General features: G+C 35.1%; 1 protein-coding gene across 1 annotated transcript in view; it reads left to right on the top strand.

Annotated features, from left to right (window-relative positions):
• Nucleotides 1-527: 527 nt before the first annotated feature.
• Nucleotides 528-15,154, top strand: part of LOC144959956 (uncharacterized) — a 72,971-nt gene continuing 58,344 nt past the window's right edge. Inside the window, exons 1-5 of the mRNA XM_078892833.1 lie at nucleotides 528-639; nucleotides 5,758-6,358; nucleotides 6,992-7,221; nucleotides 9,081-9,186; nucleotides 10,798-10,950. Of these exons, the coding sequence (XP_078748959.1) occupies nucleotides 6,160-6,358; nucleotides 6,992-7,221; nucleotides 9,081-9,186; nucleotides 10,798-10,950 (688 nt within the window). The 5' untranslated portion in view covers nucleotides 528-639; nucleotides 5,758-6,159. The remainder of the gene's footprint in view (nucleotides 640-5,757; nucleotides 6,359-6,991; nucleotides 7,222-9,080; nucleotides 9,187-10,797; nucleotides 10,951-15,154) is intronic.

Raw genomic sequence — 15,154 nt, 5'->3', positions numbered from 1 at the left:
AACAGGCGTCATGTCCCGTCCTACATGTTAAATGCCATGGACCCCTTGTAAAGCGCTTTGAGCACATTTAGTGGATATTGCGCTATATAAAGCTCAATAAAGGGGACACCTTCAACAACAAGACTCAAATCGAGAAGACCTTTCCACCTAACAAAAATGGCAGACTTCAGTGTGGAGGAAAACCGGATAGAAATATGGAACAGGGAAACACAAAGAGGAGGAAACAAAAGAGTGCCTGCATTCAAGAACGCCAGGAAATACTACGGGAGAGAGCACTCAGCCTGCTCGTCGCTCAGTCAGCGATAAGTTATCACACATGCCCTTACAGAGAGAACGTCAACATAGCATTGCGCATGCATCTCTCTTATTAACTGAGAAATATATCGTTTGGTTAATGACATAACATATCACTAATTTTAAGAGGGAAAAACAACACTGCGAAGGTATTTCCGAGAGAAATATCGTTACTTCTTGAAAAATAAATGTCGCCGAATACAAAATAATAATCTGAACTGCCTCACTGGCAAATTGAACCACTGAGCTGTATGGCAGTCGGCAGTCAAAGTTAACTGAAAAACAACAGAATGAGAATTCGTTGATCCGTTCTCTGCTCATTAAAATTTGGAAATTTGTTGAAAGGTAATTTGTTTGTAAATACGATTAAATGATAAAGGGTTGTCTTATGGTGTTGCTTAAATCACGCATTAGTCGAGAACATCATCATAGCCGTCGGTAAGACTAAGAGTTGAGTCGGTCTTTCGGCGGGGAAAGTGAAGACGGCGGGATTCCTTCATCCACCAAATAGACCTTGCCTTGACGCGAGATGTTTTCCTTACCCTTTGACACCGGACTTGCTCCTTGTCATGCCACTCACTTTTATCAATTCTTATTTGCTTTAACTCTCTCCTTATCGGCCATTTTCCGGGATTTTCCCCAAAACTTCACACCCAACCTCTATACAAAAATAGATTTATTTCACTCAACTCAACAACGCTGTGATTATCCCCAGACACCTGTCTGGGGATAACGAATTTTCATTATCCCCAGACGCATATTTGAAACTCCGCTCTTTTAAACAATTATCCCCATGCCAGAATATGGAATGTTTCCAAATGCACATAGAAATAAGGAAAGTTAATAAAATATCTATAAAAACATAAAATTAGCCAACATTAAAATCAGTTGTTACTACATATACACAATATGCGTCGACTTCGAAGTGGCTGTCATGGCCGAATGGTTTAGTCGTCTGCCCTGGACGTTTGACCAGAATCGACGTTGTGGGTTCGAATCCTGGTAACGTCACTTTTTTTGTTTGTTTTTTTAAATTCCGTCTTCTTTTTACAGAACGTTGAAAGGGATAAATGTCCCATCCATTCCCCCCCCCCCCACCTCTTTTTTTATTTTTTTTTATTAAACTCTCTCTCTCTCTCTCTCTCTCTTGTTTTTTTTCTTCTAGTTTCTAGCAAATATATTCGTCCCCACTCAGATCTCAAATAGTGTCTAAAAAGAATAAATAATTAAAAAGCAAACAAACAGAAATATTCAGAGAGCGACCAAATGGTCAGATAGAGGAGAAAAAAAAACAATAATTGTTTTAAAAATAAAAACAATTTAAGAAATTCATGCTCAGAAACGGCACATTTATATAAAGGTTAAGCAAACAAAAAAACTCTAAGATTTAGGTCAAAATAGATTTCCCTCGGAGCAGGGAATAGTGTTAACAATAATAATAATAATATTAATAATAATAATAATAATAATAATAATAACAATTATAATAATAATAATAATAATAATAATAATAATAATAATAATAATAGTATGATAATAAGAGTATTGATAATAAAAATAGTATTATTATTGATAATAATATAATAATGATTATGATGGTAATAGTAATAATAATAACAATTATTACAGTTATTATTATTTTTATTATTATATTATTATTATTATTATTATTATTATTATTATTATTATTAATATTATCATTTGACCAAAACAAAAAAAAAAACAATAATAGATCTAGAGCAAATTAAATAATGAAATAATATTATCCGAGAAATAAAAAATTCAACTGATTAAAAAAACTCTTGCTCGGAATTTGGAACAAGAGTGAAAACAATGAACATCAATTGGGAAGAAAGAAAAAAAAAAAGTAAAAAAACAAAAAAAAACAAAAAAGTGTGTGTGTGTGCGGGGGGGGGGGGGGGGGGGGGGGGGGGGGGCGACTGGTTCGAATCTGTGCAGCTAAAAGGAGTAAAATGAAAGGTGGCCTAACCCACTGAGCTGTTTATCCACACCGCTATCGAATATCTTAAATTCATATATGAGCTAAACATATTTCCACCATTTTTGCTTCCTTGTTTTGGTAGTTATTTTCATCTTTGATTCGAATAAAAATATGTTGTTGGATCTAGTTTTGCGGATGTGTGATACTAAATTGTATTGTCTTGTGCGAAGAAGACAGGAAAATAACAGGTGTCGGTTTTGGGCTTTGGGGCGAACAACACCATGGCCTAGGAATTCGTCCGCGAAATAAAAAATAATTCCCGGTCATCCCCAAAATTGTGGCCAGAATGAGCAAATTATAGAAACAAGAGATGATCAATAAAGTTAACAGGTAGGTAGGTAGTGAAAATTTAAATGGTTGGTGGACTATGAACAGATTTGATGATAAACAACTTTCTTCCTGGTTGAAATAAAAAGTCGAATTGCCAGTTTGACGTTTTCAGATCAAAGTAACAAAAGAAATTTCATTGATCCATTTCCTTTAAAATAATTTTTTTAAAAGAGCTGGATTTGACATTTGATCACTATTTACTTTCATCTTGTGTTAAATATCACTTGATATATTAACTGTTTTGGGACACAACCACTAGTATTTTTTCCAGAATATTTGGTATTTTTCACGCCTAGTTTGGCATTTTGCATAAAATCTTTCTGCCCACTTGCTACATGCATCTGGGGATAACCAATTTTCGTTATCCCCAGACACCTGTAGACACCCGTCTGGGGATAACGAATTTTCATTATCCCCAGACAGGCGTCTGGGAGCTCGTTTAGCAAAAAAAAGGGAGGCTTTCCGAAAGCTCCTACATCCCCAGTATTCTTGTTTTTTTATAATGTTCTAGTAGGGGGTTTGAGAGTGGGGAAACGTAAAAAAAAAAAAGTTTCCCCCTTCCAAACCCCCTACTAGTACTAGAACATTATAAAAAACAAGAATACTAGGGATGTAGGAGCTTTCGGAAAGCCTCCCTTTTTTTTGCTAAACGAGCTCCTCAACACATTGTTAAATCTACTTTAAGTAAACACTTTTGTTCAAATATTATGATGTGTAAAAGAAATTAGAATGAGAAATGTTGGTTGCATCATAACGAAAGTTACGATTTTCCTTTGGGTGGTTAGGACGAAGGGGGTTAAGTTACTACTAATGTAAATTTTGGAATGAATAAAAGTGCATGCATCAGTATCAGCGTAGTTGTTTTAGACACGTCTAGATAGTTGAATTGAAGTTGAAGAATTGTTGTATATAAGGTTTTTAATATTAATATTAAAGTTTGAGTGAATCCGACTAAAAGTGAAAAGAATTTAATGGAGTGTCAATATTTTTTAAACAGACAGATTGGATGCGGTTTTCTTCTTGCGCCACTGAAACCTTAATAGTTTTCAAGAAAAACTAAAATTTTATTATCTATCTACAATTTTTAGATGGAAAAGGCTATTCGGACCCGAGTCTGAATTGCTTCCCGTGGCAATTCGGACTCGAGTCTGAATTGCTTCCCATGGCAATTCGGACCCCGAGTGTGAAGTGCCTCCTGTGACAATTCGGTCTTCGTAAACACACACACACACACACACACACACACACACACACACACACACACTCATGAGTATCTCTAAGTCATTAAAAACAGAATAATCACACACACACACACACACACACACACTCCACCACCCCTCCCATGGCAATTCGGACCCCGAGTGTGAAGTGCCTCCTGTGACAATTTGGTCTTCGTAACCACACACACACACACACACACACACTCATGAGTATCTCTAAGTCATTAAAAACAGAATAATCACACACACACACACACTCCACCAACCCCCCCCCCCCCCCCCCCCCCCCCCCCCCAACAACCATTTCCACAACCTAAGAGCCGGCGGCTTTTTCTCTTTGATCTCGTATCACCATGTTCTCCCCTGCGTCCAGCGCCTCGGTCGTTTGTGGGTTGTGGAGATGTTAATGGTTACCCCATCGTCTACTTGAGAAGTCGCTGGTTACTCCCCAATCCCATTACCAGTTGATCATTAATTTTCTCTCCGTATTCAACCAGTGCTTATTTTATTAATAGGCACCTAGTCCAATATTATCTAATAAGATTATTATTAGACGGTACTCTGCACCTACCCCAGTGGCGGGGCTCTATTGCATGATTTGCCGCCAAAAATCGCCTCTATTTTTATATTTAGAAATAAAACAGCATTTTTTAATTCAAAAAGAACTAGATACTGCCTTTTGTCAAAGCCTGACCCATACTGCCTTTTAAATAAAACGCTCAAAGCCCAAAGTCATATTATTTTCCTTTCCCCCCACTTTTTTGCGGCCGCAAATGGCAAAATATATAATGTAGATATGTCATGCATGTATCTTTTGCAACATGCTCATGGCAAATCAAATAAATCTTCCAACACAAAGACACTCTTTTATCTATGCGAGGGCAAATTGATTGTTAACGTTAACAATAGCGACTACAATTGTAATCTCCCAAAGACCACGAATATTTAGATTGTTTTGTTTTTTAAGTCGCTTGCAACACATTTAGGTCATATCAGCGCCAGTAAAAAGGGAGAAATTGGATAGTAAAAAGTTCTAGAATTACAATTAAAAAGTACCCAAGAAAAAGTAAGACAAAGGGGAATAATAGATCACCGCTTTTGAAGGTTAGTCATCTTCGGGAGTTCTAAAACGTGACTTGCTCGCTCACTCGCCCTCCTACCGACTGACAACTTACAATTGAGAACACAGACTAGGAGGGTCCTGTATTCTCTATGACTGAGAACGAGCACCTTCCCCCCACCCTACCACGCTTCACTTTCAACCCATCGTCCACTTCTGACACTTCCTGTGATTGCGCAGGCGCATTGTGGCAAGAGTCCGAATTGCCACGAGAAGCAATTCAGACTCGGGTCCGAATTGCCACTTCGTTTTTAGATAAATTTCAAAAGGTTTTTTTATCGTGCTGGCGACCGTTCACAGCGGTAAAAGTTAAAGCGTACTCTTATGAAAAATAGAGACATTAAATCGTCTAAACTAACGGGTAACCTCTGCAGTGCGGTGTCGTTTTTGTAGCACGTGTGACCACTAATTAGGAGGTCTGAGGTTCAATCCTCAATCAAGGCAGGCTAATTTGTTTTGTTTTTTTTACTTCTAATTTTCTTTCTGCTTTGCCTGGCAGTGTATCATACCTGAATACCTGTATATAGAGCTTTTAGACTTGGGTGTAGTCTCCTTCGCTCCTCCTCATCTATTAATGATTGGACCAATTTTTATAATTGAACTTGTTTCTTAGGATGTTGCTTATCTCCAACTCTGCTTTGAATTTTTTCAGATTTTTTGCTGATACTGTAGTTTCTTGCATAGTCTTTTTTTTTTTTTTTTTTTTTTTTCAGATCTTAATGGTTATTATTATGTGTCATTTGATGTATACATATTGCATTGATCTTAGAATTATGTTTTGTCCTTTTCAGGTTGGAATAAAATAGCTTGTCTGCCATGCTGGATTCAAGTTGGCCCTTTTTTCATTGAAAGCTTTTCCTCTATCTGATTTATCATCTGCTGCCTGAACTACACATAATAATAATGGAATCTTACCAGTTATTTTTGGAATCTGATTCTTCAAAGGATTGATAATCCATCGTCATAATGGACCGTTCTGTTTAGATACCACTTCAAATAGAAAAATTGTCATGATAGCTTTCACTTTCGTTGTTATCCCATTAACAAATTAATTGATTGATTTGACCTTTGACCGTGATTGTATGAATTATCAAGCGACGATTGGTTGTTTATTTTTTCTGATACCCTAAATTTGAAGACAGCAAGAACTATAATTTATTAAACGAGATGACAATTTGAGAAGTGAGTTTGCTATGGTTCACACGAAGCCAAGCAAGGTTTCTGCTCAAATCGGTCATGACCGGAGGGCCAAGAAAAAAGTTTTCTCCTACGTCTGTGAATGGATTGATTGCGATTTCACTACCACTGATATCAACCTGTTAAATAACCACGTCGCTGCCCATAGAAGAGGATACACCGCTTGTCTTGGAAATGATGAAGACCTTACAGGAGGTGAGAAAATGTATTTGAAATAAAAATTGTGATGACCAGAAGGAAATTTTACCACATAAAAAAAATATATTCCTATTGTATTGTAGTGCTTAAGAGCTAATAGGCTGTTATAACCATTAAATGCTTTGTAGAACTTTCCTGCATAGATACAATTTTTCAAATTTTTATTAAAATCATACTTTGTTAATTTGACAATTTTATTTTAAGCACGTATTGACTATTTCAAATTATTGAATATCTCTTACACAATTAAGTGTCATAGTCAAAATTCGTAGTCTCATTTTCACTATTAACATTCATTTGATATAAAATTAGAATGCTGTACAATTTTTGATTAAAAGCAAATGTAAAAAAATATTTTTAAATAACAATATTTCCTTATGACCAAAAAAACTAAGATCATTGTGAAATTAGTTGTTAGTTGTTATCGTATGTAAAAGTTAAAACATGATCAGATTTATAATGTTTTTTTCTCCTCTGGATACACTTTTATGCTCGTCGGATAAATATTTCATAAGGGCATCTGCCATTGTTCCGATAGTTTAGAGCCAGCTACTAAGTTACCATGCATCATTACGAGGGAAGTGACATCACGACTGTTGAAGGCTATTATTGTCTCAATAATAATTTCAGGTGAATATGCTTTTTTCTGCCACTGGCTGGATTGCGGAGCCCAGATCATGGGAGAGGTTGAAGATTTTTCCAGACACGTGTTCTACCACACGTTCCACCAGCACCTCAAACACATGGGCAATCACATCATTGAAGTGGAGAAGGTCAAAGGTTGTTTGATGGACACTCAGTCCAGGAACGTCATACCGGAACTCCCTGAAAAACTTCAGTGTCGCTGGGGCGATTGTGAGGTAAGTTTGAATCTGTATCTGTATATGTGGTCGTTCCTGAGATAATCAGTCGCATGGTGAAAAGCTTTGAGCAGAGATATTGACAATTTTAGTCAATGGGTCAATTTTTAAAATAGAAAATGAGGTCTCATCAAAAATCATTAAATCAAACATTTTTCATCATGTTGATGAAATATTTTAATTGAATTCTACTCATAAATATTTAATTTTAATTTTTTAATGAAGGTAATTATTATACTTAATATCAACTCCTGACTCTTGTCAACTTTGGAAGCGATTTTCTCAAAATCAGGGTTTCACACCCTAGCCCATGCATATGACCATAACTTTATGAAAAATCACCCATTTGCTTCAAATAAAGATTAAAATGCTCAGGAGACATTGGGCTTTCAAAAAAAAAAATAATAATTCAAAAAATTCCGCAAAACAAAAACTTTCACCATGCAACTGATATGTCAGGGATGCACACATATGTTTCTTCAGTTTGCTGGACACTCAATCCAGGAACGTCATACCGGAACTGCCTCAAAAACACTTCAGTGTCGCTGGGGTGATTGTGAGGTAAGTTTGAATGTGTATACGTTTCTTCAGTCGATCTCAATAGATGTGTCAATGTCAGTGCATGACATAATCAGTCGGAAGCTGAAAATTTTGCATTTTCTGGAAGAATATGCTCCCCAGAGCATTTTAATCTTTATTTGAAGTAAATCGGGTGATTTTTCATGATGTTATGATCAGATGTATGGGAAAGGTATCCAGCAACTTTTCTCAAATTTCATACTTTTTTCAACTTGACTAGCTGTAAAAAATATTTAGAAGTGAAATTAAGCTTTGATGTTTCACGAATATGTACAAAAAGGGTTGAGGAATGAGTGAAACTTGTACAAAGCTAATAGGGATATTTTAAAATTTCAGATATTAAGGTTGGTATGGGAATGAGTGAAACTCAATTTTTTTGTGCGGCTATCTGGTCTAGTGGTATGACACCCGCTTTCGGATCAGAATGTCCCGGGTTCGAGCCTCGCTCGGCGCATAGTTGAGTCCTTGGAGAAGGTTCTTTACTCACATTCTTTCACCGTACTCAGGTGTAAAATGAGTACCTGGCTGTTAACAGCGTTGTCTCTGTCTGAAAAAAAATTATGATATCGCCTAACATGCGTCATGTCCCGTCCTAAATATTAAATGTTGCTTTTGGCATGGGATGCCATCTAAAGCGCTTTGAGCAAGTTTAGTGCATATTGCGCTATATAGAAGCTCAATTAAAAAAAAATAATTTTGTATAAAGCTAATAGGGACATTTTAAAATTTCAGATATTAAGGACGGTGTGGGGAATGTGTGGAAACGAGGAATACGTGAATGAGAAAATGCGGATAGCATTGTATGGTGATCTATCCTGTGGTCTGGCTGATATTTGTTTTTAAATTTTTAATTGAGCTTTTATAAAGCGCAATATAAACTAAACATGCTCAAAGCGTTTTCAAGGGGTCCCTGGCCAACAGCAACATTTAACATGTAGGACGGGACATGACACCTGTTAGGCTATATTACAATTTTTTTTCGGACAGAGACAATGATGTTAACTCATTATACACCTGATGACAGTGAGAGAATGTGAGTAAAGAGCCTTCTCCAAGGACTCAAACTATGCGCTGATCGAGGCTCGACCCCAGGACCTCCTGATCCGAAAGCGAGTGTCATAGCACCACAAGACCACATAGCCACACAAACATGTATTGTTGATAATTTTGTTTCGTAGTTTTGACTTTTACTGTAAAAATCATCATCTTCATCATCATCATCATCATCATCATCATCATCATCCTTATTGTCGTATTCCAAAATTTTGACCTCTTCCCAGGAAGTTCATGACAACCCTTATGTCTTCTACGCTCACGTGGCTTACCACACCGATGACCTTCCCAGAGGGAATGACCCCAAAAGGTCAATCAAGTGTCAGTGGGAGGGTGAGTAATAATAGGGTGGCATTCTGTCTGTGGCTCCATGGCTCTGTCGTACGGTGTCTCGTCTTGTCACTAAAATTAATCAATCATTGTTCGTCAATTTGTGCGGCTATATAGACTAGTGGTATGACACTCGCTTTTGGATCGGAAGGTCCTGGGTTTGAGCCTCGCATTCGGCGCATAGTTGAGTCCTTGGTAAAGGCTCTTTACTCACTTTCTCTCACCGTACTCAGGTGTAAAATGAGTACCTGGCCATTAACAGCGTTGTCTTTGTCTGAAAAATTGTAATATCGCCTAACAGGCGGCTTGTCCCGTCCTACATGTTAAATGTTGCTGTTGACCAGGGACCCCTTGTAAAGCACTTTGAGCACATTTAGTGGATATTGCGCTATATAACGCTCAATTTTATTTTTTATTGTTAGTGGGTGGATGGGTGACAATGGTCATGGAAAATCCTACTCCTGAAGATGTGTCATTGGGTAAACATAATATAATGAATTTATATAGCGCCTAGTTCCAATTAAGAATTGCTCACTGGCGCTTTACATCAACACATCATGTATCATACTCAAATATATAACTGACTTGTCAAAAACCACATAAATATGATGATGAAATAGTATATTATAATATAATACATACTAAGAGTCCAAATTATATGCCCTACAGAAAAGCTCAGTTTTTAACCGTTTTCTAAAAGTAGGTGGATTTTCACTATTTTTAGTTTCAATACTGATGGAGTTCCACAGTCGGGGGGAGGGGGGGGCATGGATTTCTCATGAAAAACTAACGATTTTGGGGGTTCCCTTAGGATGTTTAAATGAGCAGATCTTAAATTTCGACTGGGTTCATAAAGGTGGATAAGTTCTTGAAGGTAAACAAGAGAACATAGCAGCACATAGTTATTGCTATTGTCACGTTTTAGAAATTGGAATAAACTCCAGGTCCCTGGGCCTAATATCTCTGAAGGACTAACTACTTATGTCCGAATAAAACAATTTTGTCACTTGCAGGTCTGTGTACTCAACATCTTGCATTGGAGTGGTAAAACAGGTTTTATTCATTCCAAATAATTTCCCTGGGTTGGGTTCCTGACCTCCCATAGTGGGCAGGGATGTACTTACTGTGTTTTCTATCCCCCTATAATATATGTATTCCAAATTGCTTTCTGTCTTTGTCTTAAAATGAAATTACTTAGTTTTGTGCTGACCCTGGCTGGGAGGGAAACAGTCGAATGTATAGTTATAGTTTTGGGAGATGGTATTTTTTCCCTTGTAAATCATCTCTCTGTTATGTATTGTTATTTTTAACATATGATTTGTAAACATTTGCATGTATTCCTCTTAGTAGGATCTTGTGCTGGTGTCTGGGTGAGACTTTTAGGTGATTTCAAATTAAGTACTTTGATATTGTGCTCTTGAAATCTACATCTGTTCCCTATTTGAGCCAATTCCTTTTTGTCTTACCTTTTCTTGGGTGCTTTAATTGTAATCCTAGAACTTTTTACTATCCCATTTTCTTCCTTTTTACTGGCACTGACATGAATATGACCTTAATGTGTTGCAAGCGCCGTAAAACCCTTAAAAATAAATAAATAATAAAATATTTTCCCAGCCTGCACAGCCACCACCAAGTCTTGCTACAAGATGAAGGAACACATTCGGTCTCACACGCAAGCCAAAGTGGTTGCATGCCCCACCTGTGGAGCTCTTTTCTCCAACAACACCAAATTTCTGGATCACATCAAGCGACAGTACACAGATGACGGTGAGTGTTTCATTTACTGTTTTCATTTTTCAGTTGTCATCCACTGGCTGGGTGGGGTTCCCTGACCTCTCATAGTGGGCATGGAGGAACTTGCTGTGTCTTCTACCCCCCTGCTCTCTGTATTTGTCTTGGGATGAAATTACTTGGTTTTGTCCTGATCCTGGCTGAGAGGGAAACAGTCAAGTGTATCATCTCTTTGTTATGTATTGTTGGTTATGTATTCTGTTTTAGATATATATATATATATATGATTTGTAAGCATTTGAGTGTATTCCTCTTGGTGGGGACTTGTGCTTGTGTCAGGATGAGACATTTGTGACCCATCGTCTCAAAACGGTTTTATGTCGGAACGAACCAGATGCTTAAAAGCCGAATTAAATGTTAAACTGGTCAAAAATATAAATTGTTGGCATTAGCACCCTAGAATATGGTATTCATTCTCCTCAATAAAACATAAAAACTCAACACAGGTCTGATATTTCTGATTATAAATTCAATTTTCAACATCTTAACCAACCCGACTTAATATCGTTTTGAGGCGAAGGGGTCACATTTAGGTGATCTCAAACTTAAGTACACACTGATACTGTGCTCTTGGAATCCGCATCTGCTCCCTATTTGAACCGATTTCCCTTTGTCTTACTTTTTCTTTTGGTAGTTACATGGTAATGCTAGAACTTTCTACTATCCAATTCTCATCCTTTTTACTGGTGCTGATATCTCCTAAATGTGTTGCAACTGGTTGGGGTTCCTGACCTCCCATAGTGGGCAGGGAGGTACTTATTGTGTCTTCTATCCCCCTATATCTATTTTCCAACATGCTTTCTGTCTTTGTCGTGGAATGAGATTGCTTGGTTTTGTTCTGGCTGGGAGGGAAACAGTCAAATGCATAGTTATTGTTTTGGGAGATGATATTTTTTTTCCTTGTAAATCATCTCTCTGTTATGTATTATTATATTTGTTATAATTTATAATGTGAGCATTTGAGTGTATTCCTCTTAGTGGGGGCCGTGCTTGTGTCCAGATGAGACTTATTGGTGATCTCAAACTAAGTACATTGATGGTATGCTCTTGGAATCTATATCTGATCCCTATTTTTTCCCAGTTCCCTTTGTCTTACTTTTTCTTGGATGCTTTAATTGTAATTCTAGAACTTTTTACTATCCCATTTTCTTCCTTTTTACTGGTGCTGATATAACCTAAATGTGTTGCAAGCGCCGTAAAACCCTTAAAAACAAAACAAAACAATGTGTTGCAAGTGCCGTAAAACCCCTTTATAACAAAACAAACATAATCTTGAAATAAGGTCATACAGTCCATGTCACCTTTAACACTTAACCCTAACACCGACTATATCCGTAATTTACTCTGGTTACTTTTACCCCATGCCTATTTATTACATTCTTTTGAGACAAATTATAGATGAAGTATCAAAGCTAATGGTTTTTAGTTTTTACATGTTAATGGTAGTTGAATAAAACTATCTATGTACTTTCTCATTTTTAATACATTTTTTTCCAATTATGAAAAGTAGCAAAATGAATGAATGAGTTAAACAAGATCATCGGGAGGAGGCGTAGGTGTGCCTAATGCCGAAGTAGACAATCCAAAGATTTCCATGAATTAAATTTCACGAGTCAGAAAATTTTTCTTTTGTAGATGAGTGAGAGTGAGTCTGTGTATTTGTGCGTGTGCTTGCCTTTCTCTCCCTCACTCACCTTCTTTCAATCTCTTTTTCTCATACTTGTGATGACTCGTTTGTTCAAAGGGCCGTGGAAGGGGATGGATCACAATAATGATTAACAATCAGAATCAGATACGGTCTTATAATAAACGTGCGGGAAGATGAAATTACCATGCTTTAAGGCGTCTGGTTTATATTAGATGTTACAGTGAATGACATAATCAGTTGGATAGTGAAAAAGGCTTGAAATGAGATATTGCCAAGTTTAGTTAGAAGGTTTATCAAAAATGAGTTCTTTTCATAAATGATTAAATCAACCCTTTTTGTACATCTTGGGGGAAATATCAAAGCTTAATTTCACTTCTAAATATTTTTTACAGCTAGTCAAGTTGAAAAAATATGAAATTTTGAGACAAGTTGTTGGATACCTTTCCCGTACATCTGACCATAACTTCATGAAAAATCACTCGATTTACTTCAAATAAAGATTAAAATGCTCTGGTAAGCATATTCTTTCAGAACATGAAAAAAAAAAAACCCCAAAAAACAAAACAATGCAAATCCAAAAGTTTCACCTTCCGACTGATTATGTCATGCACTGAGACACATAGTAAGAATTCGGTAAGAGACAATTAGCGTGCTTTATGACAGCGTTATCTGTATGAGGAGTAAAACTTTGACAAAATGCCCATCCGTGATGAATAATGCATGGGCATTTGTTTGGCATACAGGCAAAATAGTATAGAAATAATAATAATAATAATAATAATAATAATAATAATAATAATAATAATAATAATAATAATATAATAATAATAATAATAGTAATAATAATAATAATAATAATAATAGTAATAATAATAATAATAGTAATAATAATAATAATAATAATAATAATAATAATAATAGTAATAATAATAATAATAATGATAATAACAATAATAATAGTGATAGTAATAACGATAACAATAATAATAGTGATAATAATAACGATAATAATAATAATGATGATGATAATAATAATAACAATAATGATATTAATAATAATAATATAATAATGATGACGATAATAATAATATAATACATATATAATAATAATAATGATGATGATAATGGTTATAATTGTATAAATAATAACAATATCCGCAATAGTGAGATTTATAAAAAAGACTTTTATTTGTTCATACTATAATGAAAGTGATGTGATAATAATAAAAGTGATTTTTGGCATAATTGACCATGCATACATCATACACTTTCACAAAGGCAGAAACTTTCTTCTCATTGTAAGAATATTGTATATAACAGTTTAAAATTTTTTTTTTTTTTAACACTTGCTACTTTGAGCATGTTTAGTGGATATTGTGCAATAATTATAATAATAATAATAATTATAATAATAATAATAATAATAATAGTGATAGTAATAATGATAATAATAATAATAATAATAATAATAATAATAATAATAATATAGTAATATAAGAATAATAATAATAATATAAAAGCTCAATTAAAAAAGAAATATATATTTTCTTTTTTAAGTATTGGGGAAAATATGATTAATCTTTTTAAATGGTTGAGGTTGGTTGGAGAGTCTGTAAATAAAAAAAAATAAAAAAATTGATGCTTTTATTCTATTTTATTGTTGTTATTTGGTATTATTATGATAAATTGGGGGTTACCATCACAGTGATATAAACAACATTGCAGGCTATAATTTATTATGTTAATGTCACCAAATAATATAAATCAAAGACACATTTCAACCTAATCACATAATAATTGCTATCATGATTATGCTCTGAAAAAAACCCCAAACCGTATGTTAATGTCATCAAATAATATAAATCAAAGACGCATTTGAACCTAATCACATCATTGCTATCATGATTATGCTCTGAAAAAAACCCCAAACCGTATGTTAATGTCACCAAATAATATAAATCAAAGACATATTTCAACCTAATCACATAATAATTGCTATCATGATTATGCTCTGAAAAAAAACCCAAACCGTATGTTAATGTCACCAAATAATATAAATCAAAGACGCATTTGAACCTAATCACATCATTGCTATCATGATTATGCTCTGAAAAAAACAAACCTTATGTTAATGTCACCAAATATTATAAGTTAAAGACATATTTCAACCTAATCACATAATAATTGCTATCATGATTATGCTTTGAAAAACACAAAACAAAAACAAAACAATGTCAATGAAATACCACAGGGAAAGACGGTAACAAGCAATTGAAACTTTGCCGGACAAAGCAAAAAGAAAAATATAATGTAAATGTTGCTGCTCGAAGCTCGAAGAAATAACTAACAATGTGAAATTGAATATAAGCTTCTATTTAATATACATACAGTTTTCTTTGTTTAGAACCATGATGGCCCCCGTTGCTGGGCGACGTGACATCAGACTATTGAATACAATCAGGAATACATATCATCGTTAATTAATTAAAGGAGATTTTTATGTGTCGGCAATCAAAATACGTGACCGATTCT

Source organism: Berghia stephanieae, chromosome 14, assembly GCF_034508935.2.
Source record: "Berghia stephanieae isolate SIO BIC M18660-M18661 chromosome 14, UCSD_Bste_1.3, whole genome shotgun sequence".
Taxonomy (NCBI): domain Eukaryota; kingdom Metazoa; phylum Mollusca; class Gastropoda; order Nudibranchia; family Aeolidiidae; genus Berghia; species Berghia stephanieae.
This window is presented reverse-complemented; position numbering and strand designations above follow the sequence as displayed.